Source organism: Ambystoma mexicanum, chromosome 3q (assembly GCF_040938575.1).
Source record: "Ambystoma mexicanum isolate Mex_15411 chromosome 3q, UKY_AmexF1_1, whole genome shotgun sequence".
NCBI lineage: Eukaryota > Metazoa > Chordata > Amphibia > Caudata > Ambystomatidae > Ambystoma > Ambystoma mexicanum.
Window position 1 is genome coordinate 108,304,511 of NC_090926.1, and position 20,323 is coordinate 108,324,833.

Genomic DNA, 20,323 nt, shown 5'->3' on the forward strand with positions numbered 1-20,323 from the left:
GGGCTTAGGTAGAGGGCAGTCATTGGCTGTGGTCAGTATGACGCAGAGATCAGTGATCGGTTACTACTACGAAAGACAGATCGGAAACGAAACTGATACTGGTTTTTTCTTTACCGAGGATTCCCAGCCTGACGACGGGGAATATTCATGAGCATGTGAATCCATGCCAGACCCCATGCTGGAGAAGCCATCTTAGGATGGTTTAAAATAAATTGCAGATAGATATTCAAACTAAGAGCATGGCGAAACTGAATATGATGCAATTAGAAATCCAACTGTAAACAATGATACCTTATACCAAGGGTACGTCTAAAGCGATTGCAGACAACCATTAACTGTACTGTGACTCTGCTAATCCTCAAACACAATTATAGGCGGAACGGAGGCAAAGAGGCCATTACATTTAAAATGAAATGAGAAATTAAATCGAACATTTATGGAATAAGAAGCACCCAATATTCACAGACAGCAAGGGTACATACCTGAGAGACGGTTTGCTCTGTGAGAGGTACATCTTCTCCCTAAAGACAAATAGATGAACACATTCCTCCATTATGATTCAAACATTCTGCCATCACACTAAAGTGTTCCCCATCTGAGATAACATGTTGCATCTCTAGTCCACAAACCTAACAACTCTGTACAGCTTCTTGTCTAAGACCTAATCCAGCTGTATAGCAGAGTACATATTCTACTATGCCCTCAAACCTCATAGGTCTTTTTAGACAGGTAACATATACAGTGTTGCTATCCAGATCTTACAGCAGGTTAAACATACATGACTACATTCACATCTCAGACCTCTTTACAAACGGGGTGAACATACTTCACACCACCCTTTTCGAGGGGTTAAACATTGCATTTATGAAACAGGGGCTTAAAGTCAGGAGAAAGTAGCGGTGGCTGGAAATCGTAAACAAATGTCATGCTCTTCACTTTGCTTAAAGAAACCACTAACCAAAATCATTCCGTCTTCAATGACAGCAACGTTACCCCTTCCCAACACACGCACACAGATCACGGACTGCTATCGTACAGACCAAAATCTAACTGTGAATATGACATCAAAGAGGAGAAAAACAATTCGGGCATTGTTCTCTAAACAAGGGTAATCATGCATGTGTTATTCCGGAAACGCACCTTGAAGAGACAGTTTAACAGAAATGCCACTAAAATGTGTCCTGGTTTTTATTTAGTGATCTATTTAAGCAAAGCACCGAAGGGGACAGAATGGCAATTAGTCGATCCCACTGTGGCAGCAGCAGGTCTGTTAGAAATGAAAATTAAAAACGTGGTAACGTATGTCTGCAAAATAAGCAAACAGAGTGAAAGCTAATTAATGTATGCACACACTACTCATAGGCCAGGAAAAATGTATGCAGCAATGTAGTCCTTTCTTTTCATATGCGTTATCTTAATAGTTTTGTGAAATCCGCTTTATCGTTTTTAACATGACCAAATACATTTAAAAGCTATAAAGTTACTTAATGCAGACACGCAGCTGCCTCACTATACTATTCCGGCGTATGGGCCCCACAAAACATTTGTTTAAGCAAATGAACAGCCAAACTCTGTGCTATACAACCACTACAGCAAAGGGATAAATGTTGTTAGACATTTCCTCCAAGGGCAGAAAATACATTAAAATATGCGAGATGTATTATTGCATATGTTTAACCCCGTGCTGATAGCATTTGTAGAACTCCAGCTATGACAGAAAAGGTTAAAGTTAGACAAAGTGTTCTAGCTTCCAGGTCACGTGATGAGGAAAAAGATGGAGGACCTCTTGTTGCATCATGATACAGGTATATGACAAGAATACGGAGTGAATTCCCAGATAGAAAAAGGAACTGCATAAATCAAACTGCCGATAGTATGAGCTATAAAGGGCACTAGCCAATAGCCCAAAGTAGGGAGCAATAGAACAGTATATACATAACAGAAAGCATGAAGTTTACAAATCGGTTTATACTTTGGGATCTTAAGAATGATATTTCTATTATTTTATGGGTTTCCCTCACCTGCATGATAGAGACTGGCACCAAAAGCATGACCTTGGGTCAGCCCTTTGATGACAGTCATGTAAACCGTGCAGTGACTGGCTACGAGAGGGATACAAACCAACTTCAGATAGGTAAAGCCACGGCTGGGGGTGGGAAGAAAAAACATCCCACTCACCAAAAGAGGGGAGCAAGCTATACTCTTGAGAAAAGCACCGAGGTTCCCCACTAGTTTGTGTCTAGCTCTGTATCCACTTTTACAAGGTGGATCTGGCAGAAATAACGAACACCATACTTCCTGGTAACAAATGCCCCTTCCCAAACTGGCTCTGGCAGTGCACTACAAACCCGGACCGAGATGCCCTCACAACAAACATTCTGCCATTAGTAAGACTTACCCGGAGGGCCACACGGTGGACTACTTGCTGTGGGTCACTCTCCAAAATCACACTGTAAAGACAAGAAAATACACATTTGGCATCTAGCAGTACTTAAAAAAACATTTGTTGTAAGCCATCGTGCATTTTTGCAAAACTACAAAATAAAAATATATCCTAAAAGCATTGGCAAAGAGCATAGTTTTGGCTTTTGAAGTTAATTGCATTTTAAACTCATAGGCATACATTTGCGTTGGCCCCATAAAGGATGGGTCCAGTTCATGTACACTCATCACAATACTTAATATGGTAGTGGTTGTCTGCTGGTCGATTAAATACTTTTTTAAACTGGCAGCTGAGGCACAAAGCGTTCAGCTTACAGAGACCCCTACAATGCCCATACAATTCTTTTGATCTCTGTACCAGCCGGCGCAGCATCATTAATAATGTCAAAACACCTACAAGCCCAGATAACCCAGGCCCGTAAACAATGTCAACAGAACGGAGTAAACCCCCAACAATTAATTAGTTAGGGATTACAAACTGTAAACCCTATCAGTAAGGAGTTTCACCACTCCAAAATAGAATACAAACCTACATGATGATGAGCAAGAGGTCATGTACTTCGAGAACTGTTTGTAGCCAGCAGAACATATTGTGCCTTACTCAGTCACGCACCAGTTTACCAGTCATGCCAACATTCATGTAAACACACTAGGGATATATAACTGGTGTAATGAGATTTGATGCATGAAAATCATACACCCATTTTTGGCTAAGAAACATTTGATGAGCACTCGTGCCTTACTATCATTTACTTCTGGGAGAAATTAAGCAGCTGCTCGTCTCAATATTTGCTGGATAGTTTCATGTATACCTCAAACCCTCCAGCAAAGTAAGATTGCCCAGTTGTGCACTGTAGATTACAACACATTTCATGCTTTGAGCATACAGCACCTTTATAAACTTAAGAGGAAGGGAGCAAGCATGGGGGAGAAGGGAGAGCACCTGGGGGCGAGGAAGGGCGAGAATTAGATTGACTGGGGCTCTGCACATTTCTGCTGTTCACTTGTCGCTATGCTGGGACGTGCTGGCAGAAGAAGCGGCAAGACTGAAGAATGTGCAATGCAGTTAATAGCACCACCAGTTGTGATGCCAACCAAATGTTCTGCTTTTCAACAATCTTTCCCTCCTTTCTGTAGCATTGTTTTGAATGAAACGAAGGATCAAATAACCAATTATTTGACTTGAATTTATGGGTGATTTGTTTCCTGTGTTATCAAGTTGTACTATTCTTTATGATTGAACTCTACTAAACTCAAAGACCTTCCGATTTGTAATCTCAAATTTAAATACAGGGGACATCCAACCAACACAAACAGTAAGTTATGTCCAGGACAATCTGGATGTAAAGGAACGATATTACTCATACTGTGTGGCATAATGATTAAAAAAATTATCTCAGATTTGCAACTAATATTGCATAACCTATTTTTTTTCTCCAGTTTTATTAGATCAGGACTTCTCTCATTGCATGTCTCAGCAGGCGGATGGTTTTCCTCCACTCTTTCATCATGGCCTTCTTGAACCTGCAGTGAAGGTTTCCAAGAAGGTTTTGCTCCTTAACACAATGTGCACTTACTACTGTTACACACTTGCAATCATCTCTCAAGGTTCCAGAAAGTAGTGCAGGTTTCTCTACCCCTCACACTAGTTAATGTTATGCACTTTGGAACCTTTATTTCAAGCTGCATAGTTTAATGCCCTCTTGCTCTAGTTTTACTGGTGTTTGTCGCATACTTGAGACCCTTCACTTCAAGTTCCAGTGTTCAGTATGGCTGCTTCCACAATATAATGGTTTGCGCCAAGTGGTGGGATCACAGCCATTTCCCTCCGCTTGGTCCTCCCACTTCCTAGGATCTCTCCGTCTCCCACACCACTATGGTGACTCAGTGCATCACAAGATTCCCCCACTAAACTGCCACACAATTAGAGAGTGTTACAGGTTACTCTTCAGTGTTTTTCTCATTCGAAGTCTTCTTGGTAACCTCTAGCCCTATTTAATTGTGTGGCAGTGTATTTCTTGGCTGTCTCCTTTCAATTATTCCGTCTAGCTGTGCCCCCAATGGCCTCTGTGAATCTACAGTGTTTCCTTGCTGTCACGTTGGGAGGATTCCTGTCCTCCCCTCGCAAACAGTCTTTCTGCCTTACAGCGTATGCAGCATCGGATATTGCAAACAGTCTTTCTGCCTTACAGCGTATGCAGCATCGGATATTCTTAACCTTAATCTTACAAAGCTACTGAGCATCCCAGTTCCCATCTTCCTGCCAGCACTGCTAGTCACCACTCTTTCTTGTTTGCCGTTGGCTTTTCTCGAGCTCGCAGATCCGCACACGTCGATTAATATGGACAGGCAGCTTTGGTGCGACGGCCTGCACCATGCACACTTCTCCACCAGCACCTGTTTCTTATCCAAAGATGTATGATTTTGTCATCAATGACCCCCACTGATGACATCCCAAAAACATAAATGGCCACAATGATGCTCAGTCAAAGTAAAATATATTCGAAGCATCACACTGTACATTTCAAAATATATGCGATGTGTATTAGAACATTTATTTGAATGTTACAGCTCAGATTAGCTGTGGCTAATGGACGTTTTGTGACATCTAAACCGTGTCTAAAGATAGAAACGGACCCAGCATGCAGATGGATTTTTCTGAAACAACTTCATAAAACATACACTCTTAATAAAACACTTCGCTGACCAACAAAAATAATGCATGTAAAGCCGAAGTATCATATTTGGCTTTACATAGCACAGCCAAGCACTGGCATTCTTACAAACCAGTGCTGGTTATTCAGAGGTCAACCACACTACCAACTGATTTTCCTTGATGATGGAACGTCTGCCACCACGGCTGTTGGATTTGTTTCTATTTTCACATCTTTTTAAAAAAAGAAAAACAGCAAAGACACGAATCAACAGCAGATTTACAGCTACACATGCAACATTGGTGGACTAGAAGTGCATTATTTCACCATTCCTAAAAATCAAAAACATGTTTGACATCAACCCCTGATGCCAATACTCAACCCTTTCAATTATGTTGGCTGAAAACCAAGAACCCTGTGCACCTCAGTAGAACATTCAGATTATTGTTTATATAAAGGTTGGTAGGATAGCTCGCATAAAAAGAGCCCCTCAAAGGCAAGGGACAAGCCAGCAGATTCCAGACAGGGAAAAATGAGTCCTTCATTCTTCAGAGACTGATACATTGAGTAAAAAGAGCCATTATTACAGGTCTTAGAAGATGGAGGAATACTGCACAAGCCTCCTTTTTGGCTCTACCCCTCTGCTTTTTGCTCCTTTCAAGAGTTCTCAATGTTGCAACACTTCAGCCTACCTAGATCCTCCCTCTCCTCCACTTATTGTCACCAGGCTGGATTCCTGCTACTCGTCCCTAAATCTAACCATGGACTTACCCCCATACCCTCTGACTGCATCTCACTGTATTCTCTCAAACTATCCGCTCCTTGTCCCTACACCAACTATTAGACCTTTGCACCTCTTCCGCTTTTGATCTGTTGCCCTACTTTACCCAATTCACTGGAATGATCTCATCAGATCATCGCAGCCATCTCTTTGGTGGAACTTCTAAAAACAAATGCCACCTGCCACCTACAAAAAAAAGACCCACCTTACTATCCATGCTAACTGCTACATTCACCTCTCCGGCATTCGTCCTTCAGAAGTACTCTATCAAAATTGGACATTTAAATGCTGGCCTATGGGACTAAATATTCTGATTTGTGTCCCCGATGCATTTCCACTCTTACCACTCACTCAATTTACCTAATTTATTCCAACAATGCTTTTGCTTTTATAAAAGGCACCTTAACTCACCCTAGCATTGCCTCCGCTCAGTTAATTCCTACTGTGCAAATTATTTGTTAAAAATACACTACTGTTCAATGGATGCAACTACAAGAATGTAGCAATGAAAACAGCTCATTCTGTAAATACCTTTTCTTAGGTCAAATAGTTATCAAGACCCTTTGGGACCTCGTTGGTAGGTCACATATCAACCTAAAACAGATGGCATTTAAAAAGCTATTGTTACATGCAAATACCATATTTCTTTTGCTGCAGCAATCTCTTATAAATTCCATCATTGTACATAAAAGCATGTAAAGACAGGCATTGGGCACCTCCAGGAAACAATGCTATTATGTGCAATGAACAAGTTACTTTCTTACCTGGTAACGTTCTTTCGATGGGATAGTCCGACAACGTATTCCATATCTATGACAGGTAATGTCCACAGCTGCGCTGCTTCGGAAAATCTTCGGTGTCTGCGTCGATGACGTCGATGCGCCGTCCCCGAGGACCTCCTCCGACGGCCGACTTCACCCGATGTGATAAGTAGGACGCACGACGCCTGTAGCTTTTTCCCCCAGAACGTGTGACACCAGTTTCCTGCCAGTCAGACACACAAGGCCTTGCGGAACGCAAGCTGCAATCGCAAAAGAAATTCTGCAGTGGGGAAGGTCGGGAGGAAGCGATATGGAATAAGTCGGACCATCCCATCGAAAGAACGTTACCAGGTAAGAAAGTAACTTGTTCTTCGAGGGGATTGGATCCTCCGACGTATTCAATATCTATGACAGACTCCCAAAAGCAGTTCCAAGCAAGGAGGTGGGAAAAGAATTTAGAACACAAATTTAGCATGCCCAATCAAATTGCGGAATAAAGGACTGCCTTGCCAAAGGCCAGATCCTGCCTTCGGATGGAATCGAGGGAGTAGTGACGTACAAAAGTATGTACTGAAGCCCAGGTGGCTGCATCACAGATGTGACGAATAGGAACACCCTCTGCAGGGCAGTAGACGCAGCCACTCCCCTGGTAGAATGGGCCCGCAAGCCAGCCGGAGGGTCCTTACCCACCAAGCGGCAACACTCGGAGATAGCTAAAATAATCCAACGAGACAAAGTCTGTTTCGTCACAGCTTGTCCCAAACGCTTTCCAGCGTAACCAATGAAAAGTTGAGCGTCCACTTTTATCCGGGACATGCGCGAAATATAAAAGCTCAACGCTCTCCTAGGATCAAGCCTATGGAGCCTCTCCTCTTCCTTACCAGGATGCGGAGGAGGATAGAATGCCGGAAGAACAACCTTCTGGCTCAAATGAAATTCCGAAACCACCTTCGGAAGAAAGGAAGGACGAACTCTAAGGACAACTCTGTCCTTATGAAACACAGTGAAGGGTGGATTAACTGAAAGTGCCTGTAACTCACTCACTCTGCGAGCGGAAGTAACCGCAACCAAAAACACAGTTTTCAGAGTTAACATTCTCAAAGGGCAAGAATGCAAAGGCTCAAACGGAGCAGTTTTCAGAGATAACATTCTCAAAGGGCAAGAATGCAAAGGCTCAAACGGAGCACCCATAAGAAACTTAAGAACAAGGTTCAAATCCCAACCGGGCACCAGAAAAGGTGACAGAGGGAACACATTAGTGAGCCCTTTCAAAAACCGAGAAATTAAAGGAATCTTAAAATAGGAACATTCTTCAGACGAGCGCTTAAATATGGACAGCGCTGCCAGGTAACCTTTAATGGTCCCCACTTGCAAGCCCCTGTGGGCCAAGGAAAGCAAAAAAGACAGAACCATGGGAATGTCACACTCAAAAGGATCCACATTCTTAACTTAACGGTACAGAGACTTTGTTGCCGGCCGCCTGGCCGAGAGCAACACCTCCATCACGTCTTCAGGGAGGTCCCAATCCTTATACCTCAACCTTTCAGAAGCCAAGCGTGAAGGTTGAGGGATCTGACCTTTGGATGGAGAACCTGACCCCACCCCCCTCCCGTGAGAGCAGATCGTCTCGGTAGGGAAGACGACGTGGAGGACAGATGGACAAGTCGAGAAGATCCGGGTACCACGTCCCCCACGCCGGAGCAATGAGGATCATCCGTGAACCGAAACTAACCTCCGCACTACTTGCGGGATGACGGGGACTGGAGGAAACGCATACAGCAGTGGGAATAACCACTCCACCACAAACGCGTCTCCTAAGGCTCCTTTTGGAGGAAATTCCCGCGAGCAGAACCTTTCGCACTTCCGATTGACACTGGAGGCAAAGAGATCCACTTGAGGGGTCCCCCAAAAGGCGAAGATCTCCAGGAGAATCTCCTGAGCCAGCTCCCACTCGCGAGAGATCGCGCTCTGCCTGCTCAAAGCGTCCGCCGTCTCGTTTTAGTCTCCAGCCAGATGAACAGCCGCGATCGAAACTTCCTGCTGGATGGCCCAGAACTCGAGCTGCATCGCCTCCCTGCACAGTGGAAGTGACCCTGCCGCCCCCCCCTTTTGTTGAGGTAGTGCATGGCCACCGTGTTGTCTGTTAGAATCAGGACACTCTTTCGTCACACAGTCGGCAGAAAAACCTTCAGGGCTAGCCTAACGGCCCTCAGCTCCAACAGACTGATATGGAGTCTGGACTCCGACGGAGACCAACGACCACTGACTCAACTCGTTGGCATGAGCTCCCCATCCCGTGAGGGATGCGTCCGTCACGATCGTCACCTCCGGCCAGGGCAGCCAAAATGGGGCCCCCCTTCATCAGATTGCCTTTGACGGCCCACCACAGAAGGTCCTGGGCGACCGAGGGCAGCACCGGAACAGGGTCCGACAATCTGCCAGAGGACTTAGACCACTGGAGCTTGAGTGCCCAATGCAAAGAGCTCATCCACAACCTGGCCTCTGGCACCAGAAGAATGCAGGATGCCATGAGGCCGAGCAGTCTCAAGAACTCGGACGCTGGGGGAGTCTGGGCAAGCTGAAGCTTGTGCACCATCTGCTGAATGTGAAGAGCTCTCACCTGGGGAGGAAAACAGCCCCAGGGATGTGTCGAGCACTGCTCCGATGTACTGCAGCTGCTGAGTTGGCGTCAAATGGGACTTCTTTAAATTGAGGGAGAAGCCCAGCTTGTGAAGGGAGTGGCAGGTAACGGATAGATGATCCAGGACTTGCTCGGGAGAGCTCCCCCTGATCAACCAATCGTCCAGGTAGGGGTAGACGTGAATCCCCCCTTTCCTGAGATGCGCTGCCACCACCACTATATGAGCTTGGTGAAAACCCTCGGGGCGGAGGTCAATCCGAACGGCAGGACGCGAAGCTGAAAGTGCAAGTCGCCAACCGCAAACCTCAGGTACTTCTTGTGCTTGGGATGGATCGGCACATGGACGTAAGCGTCCTTGAGGTCGAGAGACACCAATCAATCCCGAAGTTGAAGTGCCTGGAGGACTTGAGAGTAACCATCTTGAACTTGTCCTTCCTGAGGAGTTTGTTCAAACCGCGCAAGTCCATGATGGGTCTCAAAACCCCGACCTTTCTTCGAAATCAAAAAATAAGGTCAATACCATCCCTTGTTCCTCTCCGCTACAGGCACCAGTTCTATGGCGCCTTTCTCCAGCAGGGCTTGAATTTCCTGCGCAAGGATTGGATCCGGACTCTTCAAAGAGGTTCCCAGGTGGATTGTTGTGAGGTCTCTGTCGAAAAGGAAGACAGTAGCCGTGGGTTATGATCTCCAGAACCCACACATCTGAAGTAATGGCACGCCACTCTACAAGATGCTGCGCCAGCCTTCCCCCAAACGGCGAACCATGGGACCCGGCCTCATGACTGATTGGTAGCGGCTGCGGCGTTGCCTGAGGGCAAAGAGGCACCTGCCCCAGCGGCCTTGGCACCTCGAGTACCTTGTTTTCCACCTCTGGCACGCTTACGGTGGCCTCTTTGACTGACAGCTCCTCTTGCTTTACTGAAGGACGAGTAATAGCGAAAGGAACCTCCCCTCCATTGTTGTCCCCTAGGAGGAAAAGGCAGAGGTTGTCGAACTACAGCGCCCAATGACTTTGCTGCAGCTTTGGAGGTCTGCAACCTCTCAAGGTTCTCATCAGCCTTGCTGCCAAAAAGATAGTCACCGTCAAAGGGCATGTTGAGGAGCCGGGACTGCACATAAGGAGTGAACCCAGACTTCCGCAACCACGCAAACCTGCGTATTACGGTGCTCACCGCCATGGACCGGCTGACACAATCTGCCATGTCCAAACCCGACTGAACGGCCTCACACATGGCATCCTTGCTATCCTGAACCATAGCAAGGAAACCATCCCGTTCATCCCCTTCGGGAATATGTTCAGCCACTAATGCAACACAGTTCCACAGAGTGTGTGTGAAACGAGACAAGGCACATATGGAGTTGGCCGCCTGAAGCGCCATACCCCCTGAAGAAAACACTTTCTTCGCCCAGCCGTCAAAACGTTTGTCGTCCCTATCCGGAGGGATGGTAGGATACGATGCCTGCTTTGCCGGGGCCGTAGCCGCCTGCACCACCAAACTCTCCGTAGTGGGGTGCCTGGACAAGTGGCAGGGGTCGCTACTGGCTGGATGGTATTTTCGCGACAAAGACTTGCCCCCTGCCGGGAGACTCTCCGGAGCAGTCCAAGCCGCCGCCACCCTTCTCTGCAGAGCCATATGAAACGGCAGTACCGGGTCAGTGGGGGGGACCAAGATCAAGGATGTCCGTGAGATCATCCTGAACGAACTCCCCTGGGGGAGCCGACCATACCAAGTACTCAGTGACCCGAGACATAAGGCGCCGGTATGAAGAATCGGCATGAGTGCCAGGCTCCGGCCTACAAAACTCCACCTCCGGAGAGGTGTCCAGTCCACTGGCATCATACAGTGACTGCCTCAGGTCATCAAACTGGCTATGGCCCGAGAGAAGCTCATCTGGTACCGTAACCGGAACCAAGCCTTCATCAGAGCCTTCATCACCCTCTGAAATGTACTCCAGGCGGTGAGAGGAAGACACCTGGGGACCAAAGCTATGCCTGACCTTAGCCAGAGCCTTTCTAGGGGCTAACCCCGTGCCACGGGGCCCCTCCGACACCATCGCCTCGAAAGGCATTGAGGGCGCCGAACGAGTCGGCACCGAGAGAATCGGCGTCGACGTCGAGCTGCAGCGCCACCAGCATCGACAGCGTCGACACAGGCCTCGAAGCCGGAGCTCTGAGCGGGTCTCTCGACGACCTAGGCTCCGACGACCCCCTCGGAGGCGGAGCCTCGAGAGAAATAGTCAACGACCTTGGCGCCACAGGCGTCGACGTCTTCTTCGAAGACGGCACAGGATCACGTGGTCTCGAGCGCGTCGAGGACCGGGACCTGGAACGGGCATGGCGAGAACGGCTACCCTTGTTCGAGCGGGACCATTCCCGCGAGCCGTGGCGACCACCCGAGCCCGAAGGCGTACGAACGGTGTCTCTCGAACGGTGCCGACCGACCCCACTCGGAGGCGCGGACGGACCGGTGCCTTGCGATTCAAGAATCGCTAACATCTGCTTCCCGAAGGAAGCCCATTCCTCCGGTGTCGCCTGCATGGTGGGATAAGCGACCCGCCGACGGGCGTAGTCCTCGGAAGAGGAAGGCGATTGATGCCGGCGCTTCCGGGATTGCCTCGAAGAGGCGGAGGAGTGGCGAGACCAACTCCTGGAAGGAGACACACTGGACTTCCGACGATGAAGCGGAGAGTCGCCTCTCGAGTCATCTGTCGAAAGCCCCGTAGACCTCGACTTCCGGGGCTTAGACACCCGACAACTTCTTCTTGCGCTCCCGCAAGGCCCTGGCCGTGAGCAACTGGCAGTCGACACAGTCGTCCGTATCGTGGGCCTCGCCGAGGCACCAGAGGCAGGCATTGTGCGAGTCCGTGACCGACATCTTGGACCCACAGTCCCGCATTTCTTGAAGCCCGGACGCGGGGTTGAAGACGAAGTAGACATCGTCACGAACAGGTTTTCACAAAAACCGAACAGGTTCAACGAACCGAAAAGAATACAGCAAACTCCAAAGAGTCGAGGCGTACAGAGATTCACGAAGCGAACACGTTCGCGGAAAAAACGGAATTGAGGCTACAGGCTTTGTGCATCCTACTTATCACATCGGGTGACGTCGGCCATCGGAGGTGGTCCTCGGGGACGGTGCATCGACGTCACCGACGCAGGAGCCGAAGATTTTCCAAAGAAGCACAGCTGTGGACATTACCTGTCATAGAGATGGAATACAGAGGACCCATTCCCCTCGAAATACTCATTACTGAAATGAACAACCGAGAATATGCCATCTGCAATAAAATAATCCTCTTCCGGAACGTTTGAAATTTCTTTTCCAGAGCACACCATGAGCGTTTTGCAATGTATTCTGCCCATAGGAATTTTCTGACCTGAGATAAGTATGAATCCAACTCCTTGGCATTCACTACAACCCAGTTGAATATGAAGGTGGTAATGAATGTGCATTGCCCTGTGTGTAGCTTTCTGGCACTGTAGAACCAACCAATCACCTAAAAAAGTATTGAACTAAACATTCACTCTGGATATTCGATGGACAAACATTTAATAACGCATATACATATTTTATGGTCAATGATTAAACTTTGAATGGATAGTTATTGAAACTGGTGAGTACATGTTCCTCACACCTCATGATGTGGGGACACCCACCATATACACATTACCTAAAATACATAATCCTCAAAACCTACCCTGCAGACTGATAGTGTCTCGTTGTGGCTCAGTTCTTGAGCCCAGTGGCAAGTATGTCGACACTTATTGAAACCATTAGTTATGGAGTTGCGGACCTATCTGAAGGACATGACCGACACCCATTTCATTATTGGAAGGTGAAGACCAACGATGACCGTGAATTGTTAATACTTCACTTTATACCAATATTCCATGGGAGGATGCTCTCACAGTGTTGGAAGCTAGATTAAATACCCAGCCTCTTCCACATGGGGTCCTGACGGGTCTCATTACGGATCTCAATAGTTCAGTGTCAAAACTATTTTTCTTTTGAAAATTACTTTAATATGCAGAAAAAAGGGACCGCAATGGGGGCAGCCTTTGCCCAGTGTCTGGCCAACTTGTTCATGACTGATCTTCGAAGAGAAGCATATTTTTGCCCACAATCCATGTATCTCCTCCATCCGGCTATGGAGATGTACTGATATCTTTTTTATTTGGACAGGCTCGGTGCAGGACCTTGCAGAGTATCACCTGGCTGAATTCCTGAAATGTCAATTTGCAGTTCACTCATGCTTAGTGGGCTTGAGAGTCCGTTCTTGGATATCCTAATTAAGCATATACTGGTCTCTACTGAAAACCTACTAACCGTAACACAGCAAGGCTGTACAGTAGTCGGCATCCCTGAGCCATCGGGGACAATCTACCTTATGGTCAATTTCTCCAGTTGAGGCAGAATTGTACCTTTAAGTAGGACTATGAGGTCGAGGCATATGGGCCGATTGACCGCCTTAGAGACCGGGGTTACCCACGTACCTTGCTGAAGAAATCAGCACAATGTGAATACTATTAGGACCGCAAGACATTGTTGACACCCAAGACTAGTACGTAACCAACTAACTAACAACGGTCTTGAAGCATACTACACAGGTAAAAAGAACTCCTTGGAATTTAATCTGTAGCACAGGCTGTACATCGCCCCAACCTCTTTTTGCTTTGCAACGCAGTAAAAATATGAAACATTACGTGATTCATTCTAGTCTCTCTAAACCACAACCACGAGCACCATATCAAGCATGTGGAATTTACCTCTGGAGCCAGTGACGGGCCATTTTGACATGTGGCCACTGTAATGTCTGTCAGTTAAGCATTAGTGGCACAGAAGTAGTGAAGAATAATACCCGTTTAAAGTTACCAACCCATACCAATTGCAATACCACTGTTAGGGGAGTTTTCGTCCCACTTGGAAGTAAGCTATCCCAGTGGTTTGTAGAACCTCGACCCTTAGTATCAGTCTATACTACTCAAGGACCTTGGTAGAGTGGCAGAGCAGTCGGGCTCATTTTAAGAGGAAGATGTGAACTGTCGGTTCAGTCAACTGAACCCAATTAGCACAGCACACCAAGGAAACAAACAAATCTATATAAAAATATACATTATATTTACACCAAAATCACTTGATATACCTCATTTGTTTACACTAGAACAATTCGGAATACTTTCAGATACTTTTCAAAGGACACTTCTTAGTTTGTGAATGTTCATGGGTACATTTGTTGCAATGTTAGAAAGTGAAAAGTCAAAGCTATCTTATTATCAGTAACTACGCGCACTTGCGGTTCTCAACAGAAATACAGTAAGAGGTTTATTCTGCACACACATAAGAAAGTGACTTTAGGGAAGGAAAATGTTCTCTTCGCACAGCAAGTCTTTCAAGTCCAAAAACACAACCATAGCTAAAGTCAGTTCGTAGAGGGCTCCAAGTCTTGACAAGCAGCAGAACACAGAGTTCCTGTGGATTTCTTCAAGTCTCTAGTCTTTAAAGATGCAGCAAATTAGCGATGGAGACCCTGATAAGGACAAGATAAGGGGAACAAGTAGCAGCGTGGGTCTGAGGTAAAAGGGGTAGCCTGGACAAATCCGGGTGCACTCAAATACTCTGGAGCAACTTCACGGATCATGGTAAGCAATACTTTTTTCTCACCATACATTAGGTTTGAAGAAAAGGATTATGGCTGGATTCTCTTCGATGGGACAGTGCTGGACCTAGCCTCTGGATTCCTTGCTCTGGTGACGGAAGGCAGGACAATGGACAGGATCTCTCAGCAGCAGTCTCGAGGGATGACCTCTGGCACGGCTTTCATCAACTTCTTGGGTCACTCTGTGGATTTGGCGCCTTTTCTGCAGCACCAACAAAGGACTATTCGCCCAGTTGATCTCATTTGATTTTCACAGTCCCACACTCTGCTGAGGGGGTCTGGGTGAATCTCTGGTGTGTCCTTGAGGGCTCAGCAAAGATGTGGACAAGTTTGGCCTTTCCACAACGAGGCAGCAGGTCTCCTGGTATTGGGGTTTCCCGTCTCTGGAAACTCAGGACCTCTGGAGATGGCTGAAAAAAAGTCTTGCGACTGGTTGTTCCAGCAGTCAAAGAGAAGGAGTCCTCTTTGGAGTTCTGCTGTCGCACAGAAAACAGGTTCAGGACAGCAGTGGTCGCTTCACGGCCTTATAAAAAGGGTCTGCAGGAGTCTCTGGTTGCCTTCTTTGGTTACTTCAGCTTCCAGTGATCAACTTGCTTTACACTCCAGAAGCCTCACCTTTTATACAGTTCCAGCACTCACTCCTCTGCAATATTCCTCAGCAGTTTACAGAAAGGGGCGTTTGGCTGTCAAATCAGGACAGCCAGATCACCAGTGGGAGCTGGTCGCATTCAGGCACTCTGGCAGACAAAGGAGTGGAAAACTCCTCCCCCACATTCTGCCTACCCAGACACGCTGGAGCCTAGGTGGGGACACCCAAGGGTTCCTGCCAAAGGCGAACGAAACACACACTGCCTCCCCCTCCCAGAATGGCAGAAGAAGGGCTAATAAAGAGCAACTATGCTAGGAACGGCGATAAAATAAAGGAGGCCCAAGGTTGGTACTTGGGTGCCCCTATTGTGCACTACAGAGTCTATGGACATAGCCTGTGGTACAAAAAATACACAATAGTTGGTAGAACAAGTCCACTGCCACTAGCCTTAATTAGGAGATTGTCTATGTGACTAAAAAGTCACAGGAACAGAGAGAAGGGGATACTAGGTATCCCTTTGGCACACCACATTAGGCGGTGTGTGCCAATCTCTCAGACTATAATGCTGTAGGAGAGATACCAAGTGTCTCTCGATCCTTATGAACTGTAGTTACTTTAGGATTAAAAAAATAAAAAAAACCTCAAAAGGAGGACCCCAAAGGTCCCCAGCAACACTGCCCATAAGGAGCTGTGTGCTGCAACAGCAAATTACAGATGCCTTTTAGAGTTATGGAGGAAAACAGACTCCATAGCACAAGTAAAATACAAAGAATAGAGTTCCAAAAGACAGAGCACATTAATTTAATAGTTAATTTATAACGCGCTTAATACCAGCCGTGTGGTTTGTAAGCACGGATCAGGATTCAAACCTGTGTGGCGCTGTGTTGTCTTGCTTCCAAGACAAACGCATCCAGAAGTCCAGCAAAAAGTGCTGGGGATCTCACTAAGAGGGGATGAAGCATAAAAATGATAAATCTCCCCAACAACCACCAACGTGGTATATAGGATCCTGTGTCCATGCCAACAAGATTACATTGGCATGACTAGCTGAAAAATCTCCACCCGAATAGAGGAACACAGGACGAGAATTAGAAATGGGACTCTGACTGCACCTTTAGTGCAACACTATATAGACCACCAAAATACAGACTAGGATATCCAGTGGATGGTTGTGTGAAGCCAGACCGCAGGGAAAACAGCACGAGCAATCGGCTGCTCAAGTTGGAGCAGAAATGGATTTTCCGCTTAAAGACGTATATTTCGGGCCTTAATGATGAAATACATTGGGCCTCTCTATTTTAATGTGGCCAATCTAAGTCCAAGAGCTTCAAGCCTAGAATAGCCTCAAGCGCCGGGATTCCGCTGCCAATTGTACTCATGCATTCTTTTCGATCGCCTCCCAGAAACTGGTATGATGGCAAGGTTTAAGTTACTTACCTGTAACTATTGTTCTCCACCAAGGGTCTGGCATTGATTCACAAGCTCATGAATATTCCCAGTCAACAGGCTGGGAATCCTTGGTAAAAGAAAAACAGTTTCACTTTAAAACTGTATTTCTCCTCTAAAGAATCACTGTCCTCTGGGTCATACTGCCCCCATCCGACGGTCCTCTCCCTAAACCCTGCCTCTGGCAGCCATCTTGAGATTTGGTAAGCACGTAAAGGGGCAGTATGATCAAGAAGAGTCGCAGAGGGGTAGGAGGGAGGGTTCGCATGTGAATCCATGCCAGATCCATGCTGGAGAGCAATAGTTACAGGTAAATAACCAGCCTTCTGCAGCATGGGGTCTGGCATGGATTCACATGCTCATGAATAACAAATACACCGCAGTACAACATTACACAACCACGGGAGGTGGCAAGGCTCAAAAGAAGCAATTAACTCTTACCTCTGGAACAGACTCACCTCAAGCAAACAGGTTGCGTAGCACTGCTTGACCGACTCTGGACTCTTGCCTGGAATCCCTGTGGACGCAGTAGAACTTCATGAAGGTGTGCATGGACCTCCACATAGCAGCCTTACAAATGTCTAGCAGGAGCACACCAGACAGGAAAGTCAGCGTCGCAGTGATCGCTCTGGTGGAGTAGGTTCAGACGGCGCGGCAGCGGATGGCTTGTCAACCGATGCAGTGCATGATGCAGCCGGAGAGCCATCTTGAGATGGAGGCCTTAGACAAGGTCTTCCCATGGTTCACAGGACCAAAGTTCAAACAATGGAGAAGTCTTCCGAAAACACTTTGTGCGCGTCGCGTAGAACTTGAAGGCATGAGCAACGTCTGAAGACAAAGGTTTCAGGAAGAAAAACGGCAATACCAAAGGCTCATTGAGGTGGAATTTCGACAGAACCTTCGGCATGAAGGAGGTGTGCATACGCAGTAACACCCTTGATTTGTGGAAAATCAGATACAGTTGCTTGCAGGTTAGGGCCTGGATCTCACCTACACGTCTGGCAGAGGTGATGGCCACAAGGAAAGCAGTCTTCCAAAAGAGAAACTTGAGTGGGGCCTGATGCATAGGCTTGAAGGGTCCCCCCCACCCCCATGAGCCTTGTTAGAACCACGTTGAGTTCCCATGCGGATGCCGGAGCCTTCACCGGACGGATCGATCGTAAAAGGCTTTAAACTCCTTGGCGAGTCTGTGGGACCACAGCAAGGATCTCCCCGGGGACCTGGTGTAGCAGAGATGGCCATCAGATGTACCTTGATAGATGTGTGAGCCAGTCCAGCTTTTTCCAAGGACAGCAAGTATTGAAGGAGCCAAGGAGCCGGGACCCTCAGAGGGGTAATATTCTGCGATCGGCACCACGTAGCAAAACGCTTCCACTTATGGCCGTTGAACTTCAAAGTCGACGATGCCCTGGCCTTGGCAAGGACCTCCCTGCAGTTCACTGGCAGCTCATAACATCCAAACACTAAAGATGCAGGGGCCAAGTCTTCAGGTTCAGCGATCCTGGGTCATAATGAAGTATTGTGCCTCACCCTCTGGTGAGCAGATCCGGAACCACCAGCAACTTCATTGGAGGCGACGCTGATAGGCCAAGGTCTGGATATCAAATCTGCCTCAGCCACGCAGGGGCGATGGGCATCATCTTGCATTGACACTCAGAGTGTGTTGGTTACTCGTAGCAAGAGACAGAACGCGTATAGAAACAGCCCTTCCCACAGGAAGGAGAACGAATCCCCCAAGCTCCACGGCTGGTGGAATCTGCTGGAAGACTTCTTGCATTTGGAGTTCGACGCCGTGGCAAACTGATCGATCTGGGGTCTGCCCCATTCGACAAACAGACGGTCTACCTGATCCCGACGAAGCTTCCACTCATGGCAGGAGCACAGTTCCCTGCTGAGGGAGTCTGCAATTGTGTTCTTGACTCCCGCCAGGTGGAGAGGGATGAGGAACATCCCCTGTCCGAAAGCCCAGTGCCACAAGTGCCGAGCTTCCTTGGGAGAGGGTCGGGGATCAAGTACCCTCTGCTTCCATGATGTAGAACATGGTGGTGTTGCAAGGGAAGATTCTCACCCACCTTGCCTTTCAGAGACAGTAGAAACGACTTGAGGTCCCAGAACACTGCCCGTAGCACCAGGATATGGATATGCAGATCCTCCACCTCCGGCAGCCACGGGCCTCTGGGGTGCAGACGTTCGGTCTGCGCTCCACAACCTTCCAAGGAGGAGTCCATGGTGACTGTCTCCTACTGTGGGGGGGATGGAGGGGGTTAAAAAGCCATGCCCTGGGCGATGTGAGAACGGAACCCCCCCAAGACTATCGCCCGTCGGAACTGCTCACTGAGTGTTCTTGTCCGTGAAACTTCCAGACACCTGTATCCAAAGGGCATCCAGGAATTCTTGTAGGGGTCGCATTTGCAACCTGCAGAGATGGACAGGGTAGATGCAGGACATCATGCCCAGTAACGACTTGAGGGCCTGCACCGTGGCAGTCTTCGCTGACGACAGTCGTTGCACCTTTCCTTGAATGGCTGCAAACCTCTCTTCGTAGGTCGATGCCAGACAAGACACTGGAGTCTGGCGCTGAGGAACAGCACATTCTGCAATGGCGTTAAGCAGGACTTCGGTTAGTTCACGGAGAATCCCAGATCCATCAATAGTCGGACCGTCTGTGTGTTAGTCGGCCAGCTCCCGCGCGCAGGCACGGTTCAGCCAATCGTCCAGGTACGGGTATACGCGTATGCCCTGCAGACATAGATGGGCCGCCACTGGTGGCAGGCATTTTGTGAACACTCATGGGGCCAACTTAAAGCCGAATGGTAGGGCCTTGAACTGGTAGTTTTGGCCTTGCACCATGAAAAGTAGACATTTCTGATGTTTCTTGTGAATGGGAACGTGGAAATAGGTGTCCTCCAGGTCCAACGACATCAGAAAATTCCCTTTTTCCAGTTGACCGAGCATGTGCTGTAGCGTGACCATCCTGAATTTTTGGGACTTAGCATTTGTTCAGAACTCGTAGGTCCAGGATGGGTCTCCATCCCCTGGTCTTCTTTCTGACTAGAAAGTATCTGGAATAGACTCCGTAGCCCCATGGCCATTGGGGAAACTAGCTCCATCGCCCCTTTTTGTAGCAGGTCTCGTACCTCTTCCAAAAGTTGAGGGATGTGCTGCTCCAGACAGGGAACCGGCGGAATATGAGGGCACCGACCATGGAACTCCAAGGTGTGCCCAAGGGCGAGAGCGTCCAGCACACATCTGTTGGTGGTGATCTTCCTTCACTCGCTGATGAACCTCATCAGCTGGCCTCCCACCGGGGAGCATGAATGGGGGCCTGATGGCTTGGCCGGTTCAGGCTTG

At 47.8% G+C, this 20,323-nt stretch overlaps 1 protein-coding gene across 2 annotated transcripts in view; it reads right to left on the reverse strand.

The window, feature by feature from the left end:
• COPZ1 (COPI coat complex subunit zeta 1) overlaps nt 1-20,323 on the reverse strand; it is a 441,777-nt gene that overhangs the window by 91,182 nt on the left and 330,272 nt on the right. For both annotated transcript variants that reach the window (XM_069653243.1, XM_069653244.1), the window contains 2 exons: nt 2,399-2,450; nt 483-521 (listed from right to left, as the gene is read on the reverse strand). In XM_069653243.1, the coding sequence (XP_069509344.1) occupies nt 483-521; nt 2,399-2,450 (91 nt within the window). The remainder of the gene's footprint in view (nt 1-482; nt 522-2,398; nt 2,451-20,323) is intronic.